Source organism: Silene latifolia, chromosome 3, assembly GCF_048544455.1.
Source record: "Silene latifolia isolate original U9 population chromosome 3, ASM4854445v1, whole genome shotgun sequence".
Lineage (NCBI taxonomy): Eukaryota > Viridiplantae > Streptophyta > Magnoliopsida > Caryophyllales > Caryophyllaceae > Silene > Silene latifolia.
In genome coordinates this window covers 145,708,866-145,734,836 of record NC_133528.1, presented here as the reverse complement: position 1 = coordinate 145,734,836, position 25,971 = coordinate 145,708,866, and the positions used below count along the sequence as shown (strand labels likewise).

At 38.4% G+C, this 25,971-nt stretch overlaps 2 protein-coding genes across 2 annotated transcripts; both read right to left on the bottom strand.

Annotated features, from left to right (window-relative positions):
* Positions 1–8,352: 8,352 nt before the first annotated feature.
* On the bottom strand, positions 8,353–14,971 carry LOC141648306 (L-ascorbate peroxidase 3). Its single transcript, XM_074456850.1, has 9 exons — positions 14,628–14,971; positions 14,392–14,516; positions 10,862–10,911; positions 10,231–10,296; positions 10,092–10,140; positions 9,578–9,660; positions 9,414–9,493; positions 9,198–9,300; positions 8,353–8,734 (listed from the first exon to the last, which is right to left on the bottom strand). The coding sequence occupies exons 1-9, from the start codon at positions 14,738–14,740 to the stop codon at positions 8,543–8,545; spliced, it is 861 nt and encodes a 286-aa protein (XP_074312951.1). The 5' UTR covers positions 14,741–14,971; the 3' UTR covers positions 8,353–8,542.
* A 1,643-nt stretch (positions 14,972–16,614) lies between these two features.
* Positions 16,615–23,278, bottom strand: LOC141648300 (synaptotagmin-2-like). Its single transcript, XM_074456843.1, has 12 exons — positions 22,699–23,278; positions 21,367–21,465; positions 21,237–21,287; positions 21,003–21,126; positions 20,146–20,264; positions 19,951–20,052; positions 19,579–19,653; positions 19,257–19,333; positions 18,544–18,790; positions 18,116–18,460; positions 17,538–17,669; positions 16,615–16,988 (listed from the first exon to the last, which is right to left on the bottom strand). Exons 1-12 carry the CDS (start codon positions 22,828–22,830, stop codon positions 16,845–16,847), a joined length of 1,647 nt encoding a protein of 548 aa, XP_074312944.1. The 5' UTR covers positions 22,831–23,278; the 3' UTR covers positions 16,615–16,844.
* Positions 23,279–25,971: the final 2,693 nt, after the last annotated feature.

The following is a 25,971-nucleotide window of genomic DNA, read 5'->3' as shown; positions in this document are numbered from 1 at the left end:
ATTTCATTCCGTTTTTTCTCAATAGTCCATATTTTATTCGAGACGATTTAACAGTCGGTTGTTGTCTGTTGATAAGGTAAAAAAGAAATAATGATTTACATTATCATATTAAAAGAAATGAAAGAAAATGGAGATGATCTATACTATATCTTAATTATACTTGTATAGATAGGTATAATGTATACACCACAAAAGTGGGTAAGTATATCGGTTTTGTATTATGAGTTGTTAGAGATAATACATAATCTATGATTATGATATTATTATGATATTGCTTGCTTATTCTATCCGTCATATATCGTGTATATTTAGCATATATCTTGTGTATCATATCTTTAATTATATTGTGTATCTAGGGTTTCATAGGTTAGCTTCTTGTTAGTCTTGTATATAAACCTATTGTATTCATCATTCATAATCAAGTTAATCTTATACATTTCCCACATGGTATAAGAGCCTTCAAAGATCCATCCTCCTTTCTTCTCCTCTTCAACGACAAATTTTTTTCTCCATGGCTGGTCAAGCACAAGTTTTGCCCAATCCCGCCGATCCCAAAAATCCAATTTTCGCTGTTAACTTTGCCAATGTTATCGAGCTTTCCCCTTCGACGTATCGTGCTTGGTCTCGTCAAATAGAAGACCTGCTTATTGGCTACGATCTCATCAAATTTCTGGATGGAACTCATCCATGTCCACCCGCCATAATCAAGGACGACAAAGCTGTCGACTCCTCCAATCCTGCTTACTTTACATGGCTCCGTCAGGACAAACTCCTCAGTGGTGCTCTTCGAGGAACCATATCCTCTAGCATCACCAATTTGCTCCTTGGTGCCACCACTACTGCCGAAATATGGACTACCCTTAAGTCCACCTATGCAAACCCGTCTCGAGGCCATATCCTTCAAATTAAGGATCGTCTCGATTCGATTTCCAAAGCTAATCTCTCTGCCACCGAGTATATGCAGGCCATTCGCTCTTGTGTCGATGAGCTTGCTGGTTTGGGTAAGACCATGGACATCGAAGATGTCGTCTTTAAGGTTCTCAATGGACTCGATTATGAAACTTATCGCTCTCTTATTGAGGCTGTGCGGAATCGCGATACTCCGATTTCGTTTGACGCTCTTCATGAGAAACTCCTGCAATTTGACCTCTCCCTTAAACACACCACCACTGCCTCATCCAACCATCATACCCCTGCCTCTGCCCATGTTGCTTATCACCATAAAAATCGCTCTTATAATCGACCCCCCCCCCATCCGCTGCCCCTGGTATTCTTCCCTTACCCGCCTCCTCCTCCGCTGCCTCCCCTGCTTCCACCACCGCTGCCACTCCCTTTAAAGGGAAGTGTCAATGGTGCCATGTCTCTGGGCACTTCCTTGAAATTTGTCCCATCTTTAAATCCCTTTACCCACAAATTACTGTCCCTCCTCGCTCTAGTCCCTCGAACCAGACCCGTACCTACACACCCCGTGCTAATACCGCTGCTGTGACCTCCACTCCTGCCTCGACCTTCATTGTTGACAGTGGTGCCACCCACCACATCACCCATGACCTTAACAACCTTGCCCTTCATGCCCCTTACGACGGGAATGACGATCTTTTGATAGGCGATGCTCTTCACATCGCAAATATTGGTTCTTTCACTGTTTCTTCTTCCTCTACTTTAATTCACTTCAATAATGTTCTTCATGCCTCCTCTATATCTAAGAATATACTGTCTGTTTCCCAATTTTGTGTTGATAATAATGCAATTGCTAATTTCACGTCTACCTTTTGTACTTTTCAGGACCGACTAACGGGTCGAGTGCTACTGCAAGGCCAACTTAAAGACGGTCTCTATGAATGGTGTGTCCCGTGCCCTCCTTCTGCTCATCTCACACGCATCACCCCTGTCTCCTTTTGGCACCATAGGCTCGGACATCCGGCCTCTCCTATCTTAGAGTCTATTAGTCGTTCTGCTTCCTTTCGATTCAAGCATGATTTAAATTTTAATTGTAATGCGTGTGCGATCAATAAAAGTCACAAACTTGCTTTTTCTCAATCTACTTTACATTCCAGTAATCCCCTCGAATTGATATTTTCCGATGTTTGGACCTCCCCAATTCACTCGATCAATGGCTACAAATACTATGTAGTTTTCGTTGATCATTACACTCGTTATATATGGTTATATCCTCTTAAGAAAAAGTCCGACACCATCACTGTGTTTACACGTTTTCGTGCACTTGTTGAGAAGTTCTTTAATCGCTTCATCATACAAATCTTCTCGGATAACGGAGGTGAGTACTTAAAGCTTACACCTACAATCACCGGTCAAGGCATTACTCATCTTACGTCCCCTCCCCATACCCCCGAACATAATGGTATGGTCGAGCGCCGTCATCGTCATATTGTTGAAACGGGCCTTGCCCTCCTCACACATGCTTCCCTTCCCATCACTTATTGGACCTATGCTCTTGTTACTGCGGTTTACTTAATTAACCGCATGCCCACCCCTGTTCTCAATCACATCTCTCCCTATGCTAAACTGTTTGGTGCCTCCCCGAACTACACTAAATTGCGAAGTTTCGGGTGTCTTTGCTACCCGTGGCTTCGTCCCTATACCACTCACAAACTTGACCCTAAATCTATTCCTTGTATATTTGTTGGGTACTCCGCAACACAGAGTGCTTTTCATTGTCTTGACCCGACCACTAATTATCTCTACACGTCACGCCATGTCAAGTTTGTTGAGTCCTCCTTTCCCTTCCCTCACCTATGCTCCTCTGCCCCTGCGTCCACGACCTATACACCAACACAATGGTGTTCCTTGTCCCTTCCTCTACTGCCCACTTCCCCAACTCAATCCCCTGACTTACCCACTCCTACTCCCCCTCAAACACCCCCTGAAACACCCCCTGGTACACCCCCTGGTACACCACGCACCTCTCCCATAGCCACCCCTACCTCTCCCGCAACTACCTCTCCCACTACGGAGTCACCTCCCTCCTCCCCTGCCCACGAAATCCCTGCTACTGCTGCCCCAAATGCTCGTGTCACTACCCGGCTCATGAATAATATCCGATGTCCTAATCCTAAATATGCTAAAATTGCCCAGCTGTCTGCTTCCTCCACTCCCCCCGTGACATTAAAATCCGCGCTCTCTGACCCAAACTGGCAGGCTGCCATGGCTGATGAGCATTCAGCCCTGCTTGCCAATAAGACTTGGACTCTTGTTCCCCCTCATCCCTCCTACAATGTCGTTGGTTGTAAATGGGTTTTTCGGGTCAAATACAACCCGGACAACACCATTCACAAATACAAAGCTCGTCTTATCGCTAAAGGATTTCATCAACGCCCGGTGTTGACTACTCAAAACCTTTAGTCCCGTTGTCAAACCCGTCACGGTTCGCCTCATTCTCACGCTAGCACTCGTCCGTGGTTGGTCCCTCAAACAACTCGATATCAACAATGCTTTTCTCCAAGGTACGTTGACTGAAACCGTTTTTATGTCTCAACCTCCTGGTTTTATTAATTCCACATGCCCTGATTATGTTTGTAAATTGTCTAAAGCGATTTACGGTCTTAAACAAGCTCCTCGAGCTTGGTACACTGAGTTGAAAAATTATTTACTCTCCTTTGGTTTTTCTCAATCAATTACTGATCCCTCTCTTTTTCTATATCACAAAAATTCATCCACTATTTATCTTTTAGTCTATGTCGACGATATTATCGTTACTGGGCCTCCTTCGACTCATCTTGACCATTTCTTTACCTCCTTTTCCACTCGCTTTTCTCTCAAAGATTTGGGATTCCCGTCGTACTTCCTCGGGGTTGAAGTCACTCCCACCTCGTCTGGACTCCGCCTTACTCAAACCAAATACATTTATGACATACTCATCCGCACCAATATGCTGGATTGTAAACCCACCACCACTCCCATGAGCCCTTACACTCACCACTGGCCATTCTATCCCGAACCCTTCTGACTATCGTGCCGTTGTTGGAAGCCTCCAATACCTCTCCCTCACCCGTCCCGACATTGCCTTCTTCGTTAACAAACTTGCCCAGTTCTTGCAGGACCCTCAAGAGTCTCATTGGTTAGCCTTAAAACGACTTCTTCGTTATCTATCTGGTTCGCTCACAGCTCACAGTTGGCATTCATCTTCATCGTGACACCCCATTGTCTCTGCACTCCTTTTGTGATGCTGACTGGGCTGGTGATAAAGACGATCTCGTCTCTACCACTGGTTTTATTGTGTATCTAGGACGGAACCCGATCTCTTGGACCTCTAGAAAACAACGAGCTCTTGCGCTCTCTTCTACCGAGGCCGAGTTTCGTGCCGTAGCTGCTGCCACAACCGAACTTCTGTGGCTTCGCTCTCTACTTGCCGAGTTGCATTTTCAAGTCTTATCACCCCCTGTGATCTATTGTGATAATTTGGGTGCCACTAATTACTCGGCAAATCCGGTATTTCACTCTCGTATGAAACATGTAGCCCTAGCTTTCTACTTTGTGCGTGAACAGGTTAACAAAGGGTTACTACGAGTGCAACACATTTCGGCCAAAGATCGGCTTTCGACGCCCTCACAAAGCCTCTTGCTCGTCCCAGTTTATATCCTCTTTTGCACAAGATTGGTCTTTCCTTTGGAACGTCCATCTTGCGGGAGCGTGTTAGAGATAATACATAATCTATGATTATGATATTATTATGATATTGCTTGCTTATTCTATCCGTCATATATCGTGTATATTTAGCATATATCTTGTGTATCATATCTTTAATTATATTGTGTATCTAGGGTTTCATAGGTTAGCTTCTTGTTAGTCTTGTATATAAACCTATTGTATTCATCATTCATAATCAAGTTAATCTTATACATTTTCCACATGAGTCTCTTGTATAGTACGAGTACATATTTTGTGTTGTGTTAAAAAGATCGTTGTATAGGTATTCTTAATGGTATGTCAATAATAAAATGTGTACTATGTGAAAATTTCAACTAAATTAACCGGTAAAATCATGAAATGTGATATTTCTAACCTGGGTTTAAACCCGTGAATATTAAATTCGTTTTTATGACTCCTTCACGCTTTAAGCACTGTATAATGTATACTTGTATTCCTTAAGTATGTGAGTATGTCTAAGTTTAAAGAATTGTTATCTAAGTTTGTCAAGGGAAAGTAAAATGGGAAGACCAAAATGGTAGTTGTTGTGATTCTTTCTAATTCAATTGGTAGGATAAATCATAAATCATGCAATGGTGGGAAAGTGGGGGGAGTGATCTAGAAGGTAGTGAGTGAGTTAGAAGACAAACAAGTGTTTCTAGAAGAAAGGTTGGGTGCTAAAGGACACTAGAGCAAGTAGTTAGTTGGTATGATGATAACCTAAATATATTTTTATGTCATAGTCTTATCAATCCGTCTCATTAAAGACGGACATTATCCGTCTATAACTATAGACGGATAGTGTCCCTCTCACAAATGAAAGTGGATAGTGCAAGTGGGGGTATCCATTTCCCACCCACTTGCACTACCCATTTTCATTTGTGAGAGGGACACTATCCGTCTATAGCTATAGACGGATAGTGTCCGTCTATAATGAGAATTTGTGTAGTCTTATAGTGAAAAAGTTAGGATGGATAATCAATGCTTTTTAAATTGTACTTCGTATGGCAAGGTTATGCACTTACGCACTCATACGATTATATCTACGTACTTGGATGATTTACTTGTGTATTTCGATAATATTATAGTGATAAGTGAATGTCTCGAAATGTGAGAATAATAAAAGAATGCATAGAGTATATATCCCTCTTTTTTCTAGCTTAATTTCAGTTCAACTCAGTTTTATTCAGTTCAGTCCAGTTTCATTCTGTTCAGTTATACTCATCTCTTCACAAATTAACTCTTACTTCAACTTCATTTAATTAAGTTCAGCTCTATTCAATACAATTCTGTTCAGCTTCATTCAATTCAATCTAATTCGACTCCTATCAACCAAAAAGAACAAGATCATATGTATCGTATTTTGCCTCACCGTCCATTTTCATCACTAGTTTGGTTTTAATTTAGTGAATAACTTGTAAACTTCTAATGTATTGCAAAAATTAAGATAAAGCTCTCACTCAATCCAAAGGTGAAATATTTTCGTAACATATTCTCGAATTGGATTGATGATTTTCATTCATCCAAAAAGATAAATTAAGTCGACAGGTTTAAAAGGATCGAGAAATTTCCTTTAAACGGAAAATTGTTTAATTTCCGCCTTCGTTTTCTTTCTTTCTTTCTTTCCAACCAACCAACCTTCTGGAAGCAAGTTAGCAAAATAAAGGAATGAAGTTAAATAGAGGAGGTTGAATCATCTCCTTTTTTAGGCTACTGTTCTCTTATTCTATAAGTAAATGTATTTTGCTAATTGGTAGATATGTGTTGCCTAACCCACACATGTTCTTTTCATCTTTCTATTATTATTTAATACCCTTATTGTTGAAAACTACTTGTTCCTATGTTTCCCAACCCTTTACCCACTTATTTGGTACCTATAATTCTCACTTATCTTGTACTCCCTCCTATTCTCTAAGATCTTCCACAATTTCTAAAACGGCAAATTCACAAAGATCTTTCACTTTTCTTATTAGTATATTATTTGTGGTTATCATAACTTATGACCCCACATTCTCTTCCTTACTTTCATTTATATCCACATATCACCATACCACTAAATTCTACCCAAAAAGCAATGTGGAAGAACTTAGTGAATAAGAGAGAGTATTTTGTAATTTTTAGAATACTTGTTCGGCCTCCCAACCTTTCACTAGAGTTTCTTTTTCCGACGACATGCCTCGGCTACACTTGAACCCTTGAGTAGAGCAATAAGTCTTGCTGGAGACGGGATACGGAGTAAAATATCACCCATTTAAGACGAAAATATAATCATTTTTTAAATAAAAAGTTACCTTAACAAATTCAAAGCTATAACAGTTTTTCATTAAAGTTGTCACATTTTCCTCTTAAATAGGTCACATTCGGCCCGTCTTCAGCTTGTGACAAAGTGTTCATCTTCAATGAAAATCGGTGTCAGTAGAGTACTCAGAATAATACGAAAATTATTTATTCTCTTCGTATGTATATAAATATGCTACTCCGTATTATCTATATATAGTCAACTATGTCGACTCTTTTTAAAAAAACTTTTATCGGAACCTAACCCGACAGAAACACGAAAGTATATCACATGTTCTTAGGCATTTGGGGAGGACGACTTAAATACATGTACCAAAATTTACCTAACATGATTTTCTTTTGTTTTTTTGCCTTCAAAAAGCTTCAACCAGATCGAGTCGAACAAATTATTAAACACAGGCCCCTAATTAAATCGGCAGTAGTCTATTACTACAACTGATTGAGGACACACCCACATGATAATTTAGATCTCTATTATATTAATCTACCTTTAACTAATCATTTAGGAGTATTTCCAACAACAATTCGCACAAATTTGGTCAGATTAGGTGTATACCTGTAACAATATAACCTAATCCGTCACCTACAATCATTAATACAACACGAGGACATATATGAATGCCCACTTTTTAATTCCTAAAACGTTTAGAATCCCCTATTTACTAAATGAATAGGCAAAACTCCAACTTTTCCCGCCTAAAACATATTTCCTAGAATAGTGCTTGGTATTTTTAGCATATACTATAAGTGTGGATATGATAAGTTATAAATGAATATAATCTTTTGTATTTAAATATTTATAACATTTAATATTTTACATTCTGCACAAATTTATCTTCGATCTTTTTAGGATAAGAAAATTCTTTTTTTTTAAAGAACTTATTGATAAAAATTTGGACTTTTTATGATAAAAGAAGTTGCGGCTAAAAAATATGGTATTAGTAAATATTTGTTAAAATTCATTAACTTTTTATGATAAAAATTTGCAGCTAAAAAATATGTTATTAGTAAATATTTGTAAATTAACATCATTAATTTCTCGGTAAAAAAAAATTCAAAAAAAAATACTCATTTTATTACTTCTTACAATTTACATTTTTATTTATTTCTCTAATCAAAATACATCAAGGAGAAACATGGAAAATAAGTTTATTGTCAATTTAAATTCTATAAATAATACTCTAAAAGGTAAAACTCTATAAATAACATGCATATATTGCACGGGATCTATATTAGTAAATCTATAAATACCGCGCATTCATTGCGCGGGATCTAAACTAGTTAGACATATAAGAGCAGTCAAATGTTAGAGGACCAGTCTGACTGAAATGAAGCAGCAAGAAGCGATTATTAAAATCACAAAACCTTACCTAAGACGGTCCTTTAGTAAGACCGTCTTAACCAAAATAAACTCAAGGAGACGTTGATTATAATCTGGTATAATTTTATTTTGGAAGTTCATACAGACACAGATTCATCGGAAGATAGGTGGTACAGAGTACAGACATACCTAGGTTTAAGAAATATGATACTGATTCATGCCTATTAAATGTGGCATACTGGCATGTATGAATTGTGTTTCTCTGGGTAATATCGTCTACTTTACTCTCTTGCGAACTTCGTAGATATAGCTCAGGATGACCACAGCTGCAGCAACTGCAACCCCAACCGCACTTTGAGCCAGTATAATGCTGTCCTTTGGCCCTGACTTGGACCCACCAGGAGTAAAGCCCAGTTCAGAAAGTTTCTTGTGCGATACAGCATAGTCGCGGAAGAAAGCTTCCTCGTCCTGTAATAGACCAGATTTACCAAAACCCGGAATTAAGGTACAAATTGTGGACGGAATTTTCACTGGAGGCTTTTTCATTACAAAATTATTGCTCTCAAACTTGGTAGAGCACAAGTTGACATACATCCCATAAGTCAAGGAATTCTCAATACAGCATCGTATAATCACTTGACTTTGGTGGTCAAATGACATCGACTTACCGATATTTTTGTACAATGTGTACAACTTTTTAAAAATGATGAGATGAAACAATTGTTTTGATTAATCATGCGTCACATTTTATATTGTACTCCACAGTCCACATATATTAAGAGAAATTGATGTCAAAGTTGACATAGGTTAATTGACCATCAAAGTCAAACGAAGACTTGGGATGGCGATTGTATAACTCTTCACACTTCAAGAGTTCAAGTAACACTATCAAGCTAGTAGACAGTTTGAGGCATGGGAACAAACCAAATACCTTAGCATAGAGTTCAACGTAAGGGCGAAATGCAGGATCATCTAACAGCGCTTTGTCAGTCGGAAGCTGCAACAGTCCCTCTGATTCTCCTTTCAGCAGCTCTCTGGTGACAGTTATTGCCATGTGGTTTTAGAATATACCTTTTGGCAGAACATCAAGACAAGAATACGATGCTCTTGACCAAAAATGTACAGCCAAAGAAAGGAAAAGTCTTACACAAAATACGAGTTATCAAACTTGAGGGGCTCTTGGGTCCATGCACCGTCAAAACCTGATCTCTCTGGATGTGCCCTTCCCTGTGTTACCAAAGTAACAGTTTTTTAGCCCATGAACTATAGACAATAGTATAGAAACACATAGAAAGTCAGGTGAAGGATTACCAAGGTGTGTCCGCCTGACAAGGCTACGATATCTTTGTCACTAAGACCCATCCGATAAAATATGTCCTTCAGATGTGGTGCACCTATTTGAAGTATCAAATGGTCATCAAGTTTTCAATTAAAGGGACAATATATAACCTCTCTTTTGTTACTGTGTAAACGCTGTGCATGCTTCTAGCCCCCTACCCAATTTGGTGGAATAGGTCTCTCATAAAGGGTTGGATAATGAGATATTGACAGCATGATAACGACAGAGATGTCGCAATTGTTTCCAACGGTTGCAATAAAATTGACTTCATCCCGTTAATACTTCCTCTGCACACTCATAAATAGTTCACAATCTGAAAAGGCATCTAGCTAATAGCCCTGGTACAGAATCGTACATTCAACATTCCATCTCTGATTTTCACTTTCACATTTAGCTCAATGCACGCAAAGAAAATAAAATTGGGATGTCTCTGGGTGTGTTCCTCACAAGACAAACCAAAAAGGTAAAAAGAACCAATAGACATACCTTGTTTGGCATCTGGAAGTCGCCCTTCTCTGGGAGATACCTTGGAGTCCTGAAATGAGGTAACATACCTTTAGCATGAGCAGTCTCCAATACTCCTACAGTTGTACATGTTTCAGCAGAAATTAACTTAATTACACACCTTTCTACCAGGAACAAAATCAACAGTCGGGCCTCCAGTGACTTCAACTGCAACAACACCAGCAAGCTGCAAAAAAAACATACAATACAGCACAATGCAACTCAATATCTAACTGTCAATAGATGTAATTTGTGAAGTAAACAGCACAAGAGAAGTAAACAGATGACACGGCTTCAAAAATACGAAGTGCATGAAACAATCGTTTCAGCCAACTCCATCATTGCAGGGAAAAATATAAGGTCAAATCTATAAGCAACCACCTTAAATGAACTGAAGGAATCTGGAAGAAATTAATGGCATATTGGCATCTCCCATGCATGCAAACAGCGTGGGAATTTATATTGAAAGTTTGAAACTGAAGTCTTGTTTGCATTTTCATGACAAGTGATTCATCCTTCCACATAATTTTAACAGAACAAACATTTCATTACAGATTCAATTAGATATTTCTTATTTGGTGAAAAATAGGTAATATGACTGCAACACATTTATATATCCAATACTAATAGCATATAGAATCTCCCAAAATATTTCCTTCCCCCCTTTATTTGTTGGGGAAAGAGGTTCTGGCCTCTGGGAGAGAAGCGAAAAAAATTATCTTCCAACTAAACTATATAGAATGTGCTATCACCTGATAAAAGTCGGCATAGGTAATCTTTGGATACTTGGCTTTCACCTCCTCTGCAATTAGAAAAGAAGAAAAGGAAGGCATAAAGACCTAAAAATAGACATTACGTGACTAGAATATAAGTTGAAGATGGACAGGGTGAAGCTTATGTTGCACAAGAGAGTAACAAAATAATTAAATAACATTAACTATTGAAAACCATAAGCGTAGAAGAAATTTCACATGGGACTAGAATAGAAGAAGATTACTGAGGCCTACAGTTTAGTGAACATTTAACAAAAATAAAGGCTTGCTGATAAAAAGTACTCTATCAATTATATACCAGTTTTTCAAACTTCATACCTTATACTCCATATAAATTTCCTTCAAAACATCTATCTTATACTTCTATATGGACATTTCCTTCAAACTACCTTTCAAAAGTCCATTTGGTGGAAACAAAGTGACTTTCCAGCAAATATTAATCACTAATAGTCTACCTCTACAACTAAAAACCAACTTTTTTTTAGACAAAAATAAAGGTCATCCAAGATTGATTTTCACTAAACGAACGTCTTCTATTGTAACCAAAATTGACTCTTGGCCAAAGGTTTGGAAGGAACATTCATATAAGCCTATAAGTAGGGGTGGGCATAATCCGGTCCGGACCGGAAAAATGGACCGGTCCGGACCGTAATCGAGTGGACCGGAACCGGAATTAAAAATTCCAGTCCGGTCTCCGGTCCACCATTTTCCAAGATTCCAGTTTTCGGTCCGGTCCGGTCCGGGACCGGTATTTTCCGGTCCGGTCCGGTCCGGGACCGGTATCTTCCGGTCCGGACCGGAATGCCCGGAATTATTGTTATTTTCATTTTTTTCCTTAAAGTTGTATTTTTATTCCGATCCGGTCCAATGGACCGGAATTTTTGGACCGGAATTTGAAAAAGTGGGTAATTCCGGTCCAACCGGTCCGGTCCGGTCTTGGACCGGAATTTTTCCGGTCCGGTCCCGGGCCGGAATTTTTGTAATCCGGTCCGGTTCCGGTCCATGAATTTTGCTGATTCCGGTTCCGGTCAAAACCGGTACCGGTCCGGTTTTGGACCGGTGCCCAGCCCTACCTATAAGGTAAGACTTTTGAAGAAAAATTATGTAAGTTCTGAAAAAAAAAATGGTATAGAAAATGTATTGCTATCAGTTAATCCTGAAAAAATATACTCGCAGAAACCTAAAAGAAAAGGAAAGAACTAAATAGGGAGTTCTGCTGCAGTCTAGGAGAACGAACAAAAAAGACGGTTATCGACTACATAGTGACTCAAAAGCACTGTTCTTCATTGACTACACTTAATTAAAGGGAAGACCATGAATGTCTTTACTGTCCAACTGTCCAAAGCCCCGGCTTCAATTTGACCACTTGAATCATTTATCAAATGGGAATTTAGTAGGTAAAAAACAAGCAGGAGTGAAGTGCAGGACTTCATTTGCCCAACAAGAGGAGAAGAAAAAGTGGACATCAAGTAACTAAGTAAGGGGATCCCTTTATCATTCTTGAATACACCATGATCCAAGTAATTCTCGGTAGCTTGATGTAAAATATACTTATCACCAAACTTATCATAGCAAAACCATCGGGAAAGATTCATTTTCACTAAATTTTATGACCAAATTATGATGTAAGCCAAAAAGGCAGGCAACCACCATCAGAATTTTATTCACAATTGATGCAACACCCGGTCGGCTGATCCCCTTAATATCAAATGGCAACACCATTGACGACTACCCAATGTATCTTGCATGTTCTTTCCTTTCAATCAAATCACTACATTTTTACATCGTGTAGTTTCAAAGTTTAAACCACTAGAGCTTAGTAGTAAGTTGTAAGAGAATGAGCAGAAGAAACATTATTTAGGATATAAAACACCTCAACCGGAAATGGATAACTAAATAAGAGAGACATTCATTAATCACAGCCAAAGCCAAGAAACTAGATATAAACTCATGGAAGCTTTGAAAGTCCTAGTAATATGTAAGGTGTAGGATAAAAAACTCGGTCAAAGGCTTCTGACATTAGTTATAAAATCTCTGCATAAAGAAACGAATCCTACAGGCAGCAATGACTGATACGTGATATGCAAACACCAGCAACAAAATCTCAACCCTAGTACCAAGTGAAAGGTTCTGCTCACTATGCAAATGAGGTTTAAGGACATTTCAAGTTTGGTACTGTGATTCAATGAATTTGATACATAATCTTCAAAGGTGAAATGCAATCAAACTTAACTTTGAGGCCAACAAGCAAATTCTAAAAGTCTCCTGTCAGACACTTCATAGACACCAGATATGGTTTTGCCTATGCCTTCTCTCGCTTGAATGAGTTTCCTATCTAACAGCGACCAACAAAATCTCAACCCTGGTATCAAGTGAAAGGTTCTGATGCAAATGAGGTTTAAGGACATTTCAAGGTTGGCACTGTGATTCAATGAGTTTGATACATAACCTTAGAAGGTGAAATGCTATCAAACTTATCTTTACGGCCAACTGGCAAATTCTAAAAGTCTCTTGTCAAATACTGCCTTGTCAGATACTACTTAGACAGCAGAGATATGCTTTCACCTACGCTTTCGCTCGAGTGAGTGAGTTCCCTATGTCAGAGCGACTAACAAACCTCTCCATGTTCAATTACACAACACCTCACTCTATTCTGAAACAAAAGCTCTATACCGAAAATCATGTAATGCGAAGGCACAATACTTCTAACGGACTTGGAGCATGAGGATTGTAATCAACGCACCTCATTTGAGCATACTTCAACTAATGAATAATAAACTATATGCATGAATACTACTCATACTCTACTGCAAATACTGAACACAATCATGCAAGTGTTTATTAAGGATAGACACAACGTTTTGTGAAAAAAAATTAACGTATTTGGCCTAAAATGATGTGTCTAAGTGTTCAGTTGTAGCGTTTTGCTGTGTCATGTTTGACGCACAAAACGCTACAATGAGAACTTGACAACTGACTCAAACAAGTTTTTTTTTCTAAGAATCGCAACAACATGCTTTCGATAATTTCATTTCTTCTGAAGCACGACTACTAGCATCACAATTTAGTAATCAAACATTGTAAGCAAATCACACACACATATCGATCGATGCGCCTCTCAATCCAATTGTATATGCTTCTCAATTCCATCCTATACGCTTCTCAATTGTCATAACTTACGCGAACGATTTTCTCTCTAAGAAATTGCAAATTTGCAACATGCTTTTCAGTTCCGCCGTTTTTAAGCATCACAATTCATAAATCAAACATTCACTAGAATGAATGACGAACACATATCGATCAAACATCTACAGCGATTACTCAAGCATTCACTCTTAAAACTACAAATCACTCAAAATCAAAACTATACGCAATTCATAAATAAAACATTCACTAGAAATGACGAACACATATCGATCAAACATCTGAAACGATTACTCAAACATTCACACTTAAAATCACTCAAAATCAAACTATACAAAAATCAACTAAAAACAAGAAATTCTCACCACACCAATCAATAGCTTTCTTGAGACCGTTGTTAGAACCATGAGCACATTCTTCTTCATTCCTAATCGAACCGTTCGGTCCACCTGTCTTCGTCTTCGCATCATACGTTCCTGCATCATGCCACCTGAAACACACACAATTTCTTAAGTTTTCCGCGAAATCAGGACGAACGAAGAAAAGTCAAACGCGAGGAGAAAAAAAAAAGTCAAAAGAGAGAGAGGTGTAGTGTACGAACGCGAGGCGAAGCATGAGAGGAGCGCAATTGCGACTAGAGATGAGAGCGCGGAGATCGCGACGAGCTTTGTCGATTTGTTTGAGGTATTCCGTGTCAACTACCGGCATCGCCATTGTTACACTGGAGATGTTAGCTCGGATTTTGAGGTGAGTGGAATTTTAATGGCGTCTGTTGTGGATTTTTTTTTTTTTTGTGTGTGTTTGTTTCTATTTTAATTGGTTTGTATTGATTTGGTTTTTTTTTCTTGGGGATAGGATTTTTTTGTTATCTGCCAAAATACGACAAATGTTGTTAATATGATGAATCTGGTCTGGCACGTACTAAAACTTGGGAGAGACGTTATTGAGAAACCAATTTTTCGTACCCTTTTATTTGTATTGCGTACCCTTTTTATTGTTAATCGTGACATAGTATTTTCGTACTTATTTATACAATAAATGTACACATTTTATTATTAATCATGATTTGTACCTATTTTATTATCTTTAGTACTATTTTTTTCTAAAAACTGTCTCTCAGGAGACCTACTCGCTGGTAAAACAATCGGGAAAACTTCTGTGTGTTTTTGGGACGACATTTTTCCTTACAACTAAAGGCAATTTACTCTTAAGCATATTTAGATACTATGGCTGCGAGTCTGCGACTTGTGAGCTTCAAATTAAAAGATTTCATGCATTAAAATGTGTTTTTTCTAGATATATCATTCGATTTAGTATGGATTTGAGCCGAGTAGAATCACTAGGGCAGTAAAACTCACCCTTTTATGCAATCGTATGACTTTTAACCCCATTAAAAGGTTATTGTGCACTACATGTGTAAGTTCTGTCATTGAATTTCGATATTAATTCGCATATTACAGTAAGTTTTTTTTTTTACTTTGTATTAGAATACACCCTACGGCCTACACCTATTAATCCAAGGAGGAGAAATACTCTGTTGAAAGATTTTTCTATACATAACCAAAATGCCCCTATACTTGTAAGTCATTAAAAGAGTTTTTTTTGTCAAAAACTATCTAATATTTACCTCATTTTCATAAATGCTACCTAAAATTTTTAATTTTGCGAGAAACTACCTAAATTTTCTTGACTTTTGTCGGACACTACCAAATTGAAAAATCCGATCAAACTAGACAAAATTCTAACTCGAAAATATTATTTTTGACATTGAACATATATTATTTACTATACTTAACCACCGCCAACTGTTTTGATTAGCTACTAACACATTTATTTCAAATTTTTTTACTACAATTTTGACTAGATTGGCCGAGATTGTGGCTAATTTGGACAAAATTATGATTAATTCGATTGGCATTTTGACTTATTTGTTGGAATTTTAGTTAATTTGGAAAAAAAATTGTCGCATTTGCTCATTAATTTCAATTTGGTAGTTTTCGACAAAAGTAAAAAAATATTAGGTAGTTTCTCGCAAAATTAAAAACTTTAGGTAGGAGTAGTATTTATGAAAATAGGGTAAATATTAATTAGTTTTTGACAAAAAAAACTCATTAAAATCCTCAAATTGAAATGTAAGGGTAGTAATGTCATATAAAATGTATAAATCTCCACAGTATATTATGTCGTCCCTCAAATCTCCACAGTATATTATGTCGTCCCTCACGGAAGAAACAGTATCGTACTAGGGAAGAGAACATGTAAGAAGCACCCCACTCCGATCCCGGTGATTAGTTATCTATTTTCGTTTTTGGGTTATTATTCAATAGTTATCTACTTCCTTTATGGATAAGTTTTTGTGCGGTCGGGTACTAAAGAAGGGTAAATAAGGAGATGCTCAGGCTTTATTGTGCCCAGGCTTACTCGAGGCTCAGTTTTTGTTAGTCAACTTCTTGTCCTCTCAACAAAACCGGTTTTGGGTTTCGACATTGATGAAGTTTAAATCATTTACTCGTGTAGCCTGGCCTAATCCCCAAGCGATATCAAGCGAGGATAAGACTGGAAAGGTAGCGTTCTTACAACACTCTATAAGCGCTACAAAAACTAAATAAATGGACTTTGGCTTTCAGTTACAAAACCGTTCCCTACAAAAATTAAATAAATAGTCAAAATCAGACACTTAAGACCATAAACATGCATCGACGAGTTTGAGTAACATAAAATTCAAATAATTGTCAATTCAGACTTTCGAAACCTTCTAAACACCAGCTAGTAGTTTAAAATCGGCATATATAAGGTTCTGTGCAAAAGAAATGGGAGTTTACGACTTGGGGGTTGCTGCTGCTCTCCACTGAAGCTCGACTTGTATCTGCCCATTCTTCGAGTCTATCAGGTTGTATTTCTCATTGATACGTTTGTTATTCACCACATCACTTAGACTTATATCAATGTACCCCAATGATTCCTGCAAAACATAACTTTGTGTAAATTTTAAATTTTTAACCACTATCCATGCAAGCACCCGTGGGTTACCGGATTCACTCAACCTTAGCAAACTGCGATTTAGTTTGAGCATATTCTACTCAAGCGCTTAATTAAAATTTATATTCGACACTAAAAGAATGTCGTGTATCTAATATGGCATCCTCAGAGAGTATTTTTAGAAAATTCCACGAGATTTGAGCTAATTAATCCTCCTTTGATATCTCTCACGGTGTCACAAATTTAACGGAGGAGCCTCGAGCTTCTGTAGAATTCAATTTGGGGACTGCAAAGTGTAATAAGACCAAAACTTACACTAAATCACAAAAATAGCTTTACTCGTAAAATATGTTAAAACCCACCAAAGTATCTCACTGATTGTTGTGCGCTTCTCATTATGCTTGCAACGATTTTTGTCAAAACACAGATCACAATAGTGAATTGGGTATCAGGGTACCGACAAGGAATCAACTCAAGAGTCAGGGTAACAAAGCGGAAATATTCCTATTTTTAACCAAAAAGTTAAAAGTACCTTAGGATGCAGTAAGCCCATTCTTGAAGAGGTGCTGTAAACTTCGACATGCAGCTTGTCACTAGTAGGCGGCTCATCCAAAACAAAACTGAACTCTTCTTCCCATCTTGGATCTCTGTTCTTCTTCACAGTCTACACCATTATACACAAAAGCAGCACTAAAATCATTGTAGCGTATTATTCGTCAAATTTGTAGTACACACTATTCAAGATGGAGACGAAACAAATAACAGATTCAACCAGGTCGCAAGTATCACTGCCTGATGAGTTGATGACCCATGTTAAGTAACAGAGTCGATGATATGTGATTGAAAACAAATGGTTCACCCAGTAAACTAACAGAGCTGGCTATCAGACTGGAACTGGGTCATTTTGCTTGATGTCAACAAAACAACAAGTTGATACAGAAGCAACAGTAAAATAGAAGTGCTAGAGAAGAGGTGCAGAGAACAACGTTGCATCAGTTGCTTCAAAAACTAACCGTGTTAAAAAGTCGCATTTTTAATGACTGCCTAGAAAACAGCTTTGTTATCATAATAATTCAATAAAACAAAACCGAGAAAATTGCAATACACTACCTTGGTTTTCCTCTCCTCTCCTCTGAAAATAACACGAGCAGACGGATTTGTATGATTTTTTCCCTCTAAATCTTGACCTTCATGCACAATCACAACAAGCACCCCTCCTCCAGCAGGTGTTCCTTCAGGAGCTTCTACTATTGTATCTGAGAAATTTGCTCCAAGATCATCATTATCATTCGGTTTGTAGGTCAACTCAACAACAATCTGGCCACGCGATTTCTCATTTTGGGGATCATTTGGATCCAGGGTTTTAAGAAGGTCGAGCGTAAACAGTTTCGGTTCATCAGGTGTAAGATCTTTCAAAGAGACAGAGTTTATGCCCATTTTGTCAGGTGACCCCACCTAGTATGCAGAAAGAAGAAACGAAACGTTAAAAAATAGAAATACAACACAGAAATGAAGCCGATGGATCACTCGATATTTACCTGTTCCCAGTCATAGACATTAAGTACTAAGGATTGAGTCTCTGGGTCTCTAACAGCAAAATGAAAATCTTCATTCCATTCAGGATTTAAGTTCTTGTGCTTCACAGCCGTTTTCTTCGATGGAGCTTTATCATCAGTGAGCTTTAGTTTCACATAAGGGTCGGCCCCACCCATAAGATCTTTCTTTCTTAGCTTCATGGCTTTTATAACTTTGACATTTAGAATGCCAACAGGCCTCCTCATAGCTCTGAAATTTGAAAGCATAGTATAGATCAATATAACGCAACAGTCTGACTATATCGAAGACTAAGTAGTAGTAGTAGTACCAGTGGCGGAGCCAGAAATTTAAGTCAGCGGGGGCGAAAATTTCCAGCGGGGGCGAAACGATAATATTATAAGGGGGACTCAAAAAAATTCGGAAATTTTAACTAAAAATTTCGCAATTTTCAAATGCCAGCGGGGGCGACCGCCCCTGCTAGCCCCTCCCTGGCTCCACCATTGAGACTAACACATAATTCTTCAGTTCTTCCATTCCAAATTTGTTGTCCCATTTGACTTTGATGGTCAAACAATGTCAATTTTGACCATGAATATATGTGTACATGTATAAATTTGTCATAGTTAAAGTCACCACCATTTGACCTCCGAAGCCAATCGGGGACAAATATAAACGACATGGTGGGAGTATAAAAGATTGACGGAAAGGCTCATACTTTGCTGGATCCAGGATAGGCACCTCTAGTGTACGTGGCCATAAATACATTTTAGCAACTTGTTCTTTGATTTGCTCCTGCCACAAGACACATATATTCAGAAATTATTTTACAGGGAAATTAGATTCTAAGGAGTCTGCATTGTTAATGATTTTGTACAGCAAGTTCCCTTTTATAACCTATGAGTCTTTTAACGGAACCCAAATGCATAACAGCAACTACAACTTCACTAATGTCTGTTTATCTTAACACGTACTTTAATCTCATATTTTTATGCGAGAACGATGAGGGAAAAAAAATCAGGACTTCAGAAACAATGTACCTGGACAAACCTGTACAGACCCGGAATCGACATAAGATCAGCTCCTAAAAGCTTTAGTCCAAAGTCAACATGTGGCTGCAAGGCAAACGATGAGTTACTACTTAAATGAGTAAACAAGACAACAAGAGCAAACAGAAAGAGTTGGTGAAAAAAAAAAGGTAAGGGTCAAAGGGGAGACAGACATGGGATTAACATATCCTCATTCAAAGAAGTAACCTCAAATTCTGAAATAATGAGTACGTAATACTCAATGATGGGCAGCAGCGGCTATACGGTAACCACAATACGTCAATAGACTGAACTTTTAATGAAACCAATCACAACAAATGGAAGGAAACAAGAGCGAGAAACTAGAGTCAGTTTGCCACAAACCTTCTCCATAAGGGAAACATATATTTTGGCAAAACATGGGAAACTTGGGACCAATGGCTTTAGAGTGATACGGGGAGAAGCAAATACTTGAAGATCCAGCACCTGACAAAATTTTAAATACTTGCAGTAGTCAGCTTTCACTGATAGCGAATAGGAAGCACACTTTCCAATTTTACAATATTGAAGTCAGTTTACCTGTGCGGTAGCTCTTAAACCAAATGCTTTCACAGCAACCATAATGTTAGGATTTCCAGCCCACTTCAGAGATGGCTCCATTATCAACTCTTTCTCATCTGTGACGTAAACTTTCATTCCTGCAAGACCATGAGGGAAAAAAGAAATAAGAAAAGGTTACACCGTTATATATATCTGGTTCATTTATAAGTATTACAAGACTATTGCAGAACAATATTGATTATAGCAGACAAGGTGTAAGCATTTAAGCTTCTATAGACAAACCTGCATGCTTAATCCATATAAACTAGCCAGCCTTCCTAAAACTATAGCAACAAATTCTCTCATATAATTACATAAGTGATGATGAGTGATGACCTTCGCCATATGCAAGACAAATAAACTTGGATGTCTTTCGAGTTACTCCCTCATATTCTATGGAATTGCAAGATTTCATTAAAATACTATTCACATATATTCAACCAGTGTTGCAATTTCATAGAATAGGGGGGGGGGTAACTATAAGTAGTTTTTTTTTTATGTTTGCTTCTTATGCGAGTTCTTAGCAGCAACAACTCCTGACCTCATAGTGAGTCCAGACTCGGTAAACAGAAAATAACATTCTGTCTCTTAAAATACACCCTCTATTAACACAGGGATGATTGCGCATAGCTGTGCCCAATAAGGTCTCAGGCACCAGCAGGGAATAAAAGGTTCTTGGTGAGGCTGTTAGATTGAGTCAGAAACAAACAGATCTCAAGAACTGAAAGGATGGAAAATATAGGATTATGATTCAAGATAGTTCTTAACTTCTTATGTCCCAAAAAATATCATCCATTACCAATCTGAAAATGGTCAAGGAAACATGAGACACTGACCTTGAAAAGTTGGCGGTAGCGACCCCAATGTGAGCTTCTCAAATTCAACGGAATCAATCTTGTATTTTGGAATTTGTTCAGCAATAATAGGTGTCGCAATATCCTTTACAGTCTTGCATATTGCCTGCGTCGAGTGGACAATATATAACGGATAACATACTATTAGCCTACCTCAACAAAAAGCAACTGACATACAACAAATATTTAATCCAAAATCCAGAACAGTGAAAATACCTTGTCCAAAAAGGGCCACATTTTAGCAATAAATTTGTTCAGCCAATCCATCTATTTCAAGAGTAGAACAACCCTATCAGCCACAAGCCACTCGATGCAAACATAATGACAGACAACCACAAATACTTACACGGTCATAATCAGGGTTTTTAACCCAAAGGGGTATTTCAGTGAGCAGCTTCTCAAGTGTATCTGCATCTTGCTCCACCAGTGGCTTAATTTCAGGATCCTGAATGCCAACATACATGCCAATAATTGCATCAATAAAATATACTCCGCTGTCTTTCTACCAACATTTCAACCTATGCAGATCAGGTACCAAAACTAGTAAATTTTGTTCCTTATGGAATTTTGTTTCTGCTAACCGGATACCAAAACTAGTAAATCTATAAAATGACAATGGGATCAAATACCTCCATTGATCTGATACTATTCAGTAATTACTACTCCTTAATAATAGTGACAGAGCATGCACTTTTCTACTACAAATCATACCGAAGAAAGCACAGCAAAGAATTAATCCACCTAGTGACAGAATGCAGATGGCAGTCTACAACACAATTCACTACTCATTAAGTAGCCAACCATTACTGCCTCTTAGAAGCCAGCACAACATCCAGCCGTACACTAGTAATCTGTGGTGAAGCCAAGAATAGTACAGAACAAGACGGGACTAAGAGTACATACTCCTACATAGGATTGCTCTATAGCTAAAACTCTAAAAGCACTGCAGAGTAATCGGGAACAATAGAGAAGGTGTCAGGCACTCTCAATGTTCTCAAACTTTGGAAATACTGTGACTATACGATAGAGTATAGACATTGACTACAAGAACGCCTAAACAAAAGAAAATCCGACATTCAGACAGCTAAGCGGCCTTCTAATAGAGAGATCCTCAAAACGGGCATGTTCTTCCATCAGGATGACAACAAAAATCATGATACTACGTCCACTCGAACAGTCCAATAACAACAACCATCGTCACTTCGAATGAGGTCCAAACATTTCCCACATGCAAACATCAACTTGTGGACTCCAATCAGTTGTAATTTGTAAAAACTGGTTCCCTCTAACCCCTTATACTAGCTATTCCCACAATATCCCAATTTCAAAATAACCTTCCTATATATCTTCATCATGGAAGTTCACAGCAGAAAAAATCACAAATACGAAGAAGACAAGCACAAAGCACAATTTTGAAGGGGTGCAACACGAGGCCTTCCCACGAGGCCACCCATACTAATACTACTCTCGCTCAAGCACGCTTAATTACAGAATTCTAATGGCATCTGGTGCATTACTGTCGGTACGACGGCCTTACACATCACTAGTCATTTTAAACCAAGATTACCAACATAACTACCTCATCATAATCATAATATCATATCATGCACAACAAACCAACAAAACAAAACAAAGAAACTTGATCAATCAAATAAATGGAGACAAAATTGGCAATTACCTTAACATCTGAAGGCTGGAAAAAGATGAAAAGATAATACCCAACAGTAAGACCAATTGTAATTCCAATACCAAATCCCACAAACCCAAAAATAATACTGAAAATCTTCAAAATTGGACTAAACCAACCCATAATCAAAAAAACTAATAAATACCCAGAAATTTTCTCACAAAACCCACTTCAAAAGTACAAAACTTTGGATCAAAAAGTTATATTTTTTTTATAAAAAAACGGTTTTTTATGTAATAAAACAGAGTTAATTGTTATAATTGTTATTACCAAGTATGATACAGAATTAGTTATTTCTATATCAACGTGGGAATGAAAAATTGTCGGTGAAACGCTCGAATTTTAAGAGGGAATGAAGAAGATTAGCATAATTTAATTTGGTGTAATCAAGTTAAGTGTCATGTGATTTGTGAGAAAAAGGTAACGTTGATGTAACGTGAGTGTAGGGATTGGTTAAGGAAATATGGAGAGTTTAATTTTATTTTTATTATTTTGGGTGTGATTATGGATCGTTTATAGAATGAATGTTTTGTGATTAATTTGAGAATGTTGTGTGATTAATGTGAGAGATACCAAGGATGTAGGATTAAAATACGTATATTTATTTGAGTCGTGATTTTTCAAATACGAATTTTACTTTTTTTCACATGCGATATTCAATTCATTACAACTCGTATTAACAACCACCGTCTTCTCCACCAATCTTTCATCCCCGCCCTACCTCGTCATTATAGATAGTGTTTTGAACAAATAATGCCAAGCAACTTGGTCCTTTGCTATTGATTCTTTTAATTTTTTGGTTCACAAATCTTATTTTTTGTTTATTAAAGTAGGTTTACGAAAAATCGAAAATCAATCAATTTTGTTCTACTGATTTTGCTTTACGAATTTTACAAATTTTGTTCTTTTCGATATGAAATTGAATTGTAATGTTGCACTACAATTAATGATTTTAGTCAAATCTTCGTGAATGAAATTTGATGAAGAGAACGCCACCACTACACAGTTATGCTCCTGTTCTGTTAAACTCACCCAATCACCAGTCCACCACCACACCCATAAACCCTAATCCTCTATCTACTAAAAGAATAGGTGGACTCATGATTTTTTCCTTCAAAAAGCATATTCTTAAGTAAGGAAATTAATCACAATTAAATTCATTTACTAAATAAGGAATCTACTTATATATTATAATTTATTTCATTAATTTATAATTTTTCATTAAAATATATCTTTTCATCATGAAGTTATATTGTTTATACTAAACTTTATAATACAATCAAATGTCTCTCCTAGGGTTTCCTATGGAAGGCTCCGTCTAAGTGTCATCTTCGCTCAAATCCTTTCTTTCGAGGCTCATCTTGCGTGCTTCGGAACGTAAGTGTCTGTTCTTTGTGTTTCTTTTCTTTTTCTTTTCTGTTTTGGCGTGCTTTTTCCGTTAGGGTTTGCTCTTGGGTTTGTCTTGTTCTTCTGAGATGGGTGAATCCTCGAGGAGGAAGGGCAAAGAAGTTATGGGAGCGATTGTGGGTAGGGATGACGACGTGTTTGAATGGGATACTGGACAGGAGGATCTGAACGCTAGGGTTAGTAGTCTGATGCTAGTGGGGAAAATATGGACGGTTAAAGCAATCAATATTAGGGCAGCGATTGATTCCATGATTAAGTTATGGAATCCAAAAGGCACGATTGTGGGGAACCTGTTGGATGGCAAGGAGAAGATTTTTGCTTTCAAATTCTCAGACGAGAGGGATAAGATGCGTGTTATCGAAGGTCAATCTTGGCACTTTGATAAGTATGTCTGGTGTTTTGATGAACCTTGCGAGGATGGTAAAACAACTGATACTCCCCTTCATCTTCTACCTATTTGGGCGAGGATTTACGATTTACCCATGCGAGGCCGTTCAAATGCAAACAATATGGAGAAGTTAGGAAAGCAATTGGGGAGGTTTGTTTCAGTTGATGAGGCACCGATGCCGGAGATGGAAAGGGCCGTTAGGGTACGGATTGTGCATGATGTTCGGGTACCCTTAAAAAGGAATGTGGAGATTCGCATGCCTACCTCGAAGGTGTTATCTTTCAAGGTGAAGTACGAGCGGTTACCAACATATTGCTATGGGCGTGGAGTTCTCTGACATGGAGAAAATGATTGCGACGATGGACCATATGAGCAGTGGTGGAGCGGGCGGGGAGCTAGCGGGGGCGGTCGCCCCCCATGGATGAAATTTTCGAAGTTTTTAGTTAAATTTTTCGAAATTTTTTCGGGGTGCCTTATGAAATTAGTCGTTCGCCCCCCCTAAAATTTTTCGCCCCCCCTAAGTTCAAATCCTGGCTCCGCCACTGCATATGACGAAGGTGAGCTTACTTTTAGCGAGGACCTCCGTGCTTCCCCTTGGAAAGTTATCAAAACGGCTGTCAACTCGAGCACGAAGACAGCTAGGTCTCTGAATAAGGAGTTTGAGGCGGCTGAAAGACAGAGGGAGGAGGAACATGTTGAGCTGATGATTTAGAAATTGCAACAAATAGCTCTAAATATAAAAAAGAAGGGTAGGAGTATGGAGAGGAGTGTGGAGGAGGACGTGAATGGAAGCAGAGAGCAGAGGGTGTCGATAGTTGCTGGGAAGGGAGGGTCTGTGGAGGATCATGATGAGGGATGCATTAGGATGGATGTTGAGGGTAGGGACGTTTTGAACCACGGGGAGAGGGAGACTTGCAGTGGGGTCGTGGCTCATATAGCCATGGAGGAGCCAGGGAGTACAAATGGAGCAGAGGGGCTGGGCGTTAAGCTAAAGGCGAAGGAGGGTGGAACATGGACCAGAATATGAAAGGAGGCAGGGACAGCTAGTCATGGGGAGAGTGTCGCGTATGTGAAAGAGAAGAGGGGTCGAGAGAAAGCTACTGGAGGAGAGGGTGAGGTCGTTAAAAAAACAAAACTTTACATGAGTGTATGTTCACCTGAGGCGGAGGTTGAGGATGCTCAACCCCGGCCGGCCCAATGAATCTCTTGAGCCTCAACTGCAGAGGGCTGGGCAATCCCGATGCAATTGGTGGACTCCGGAATTTGATCCGGAGAGAGGCCCCAACTTTGGTCTTCTTGTGCGAGACGAAGCTGAGTAGTGGGGAGATGAAATTTGTTTTGAGTAGCTTTGTTGATTATGCTAGTATGGAAGTAGACAGTGTGGGGCGTTCGGGAGGATTAGCTTTACTTTGGAGGAAGGATATTAAGACAGAGTTTCGATCGGCATCCGTACACCATATGGATTTCTT

Coding starts and splice junctions, on each gene's coding strand:
- LOC141648306 (XM_074456850.1), bottom strand. CDS start 14,740: ATGGCGATGCCGGTAGTTGACACGGAATACCTCAAACAAATCGACAAA. Junction 14,517..14,627: donor CCTCTCATGCTTCGCCTCGC/GTTCGTACACTA, acceptor TGTGTGTTTCAG/GTGGCATGATGCAGGAACGT. Junction 9,661..10,091: donor ACTTCCAGATGCCAAACAAG/GTATGTCTATTG, acceptor TACTTCAAATAG/GTGCACCACATCTGAAGGAC.
- LOC141648300 (XM_074456843.1), bottom strand. CDS start 22,830: ATGGGTTGGTTTAGTCCAATTTTGAAGATTTTCAGTATTATTTTTGGG. Junction 21,466..22,698: donor TCCAGCCTTCAGATGTTAAG/GTAATTGCCAAT, acceptor GTTGGCATTCAG/GATCCTGAAATTAAGCCACT. Junction 19,654..19,950: donor ATGTTTCCCTTATGGAGAAG/GTTTGTGGCAAA, acceptor TTTGCCTTGCAG/CCACATGTTGACTTTGGACT.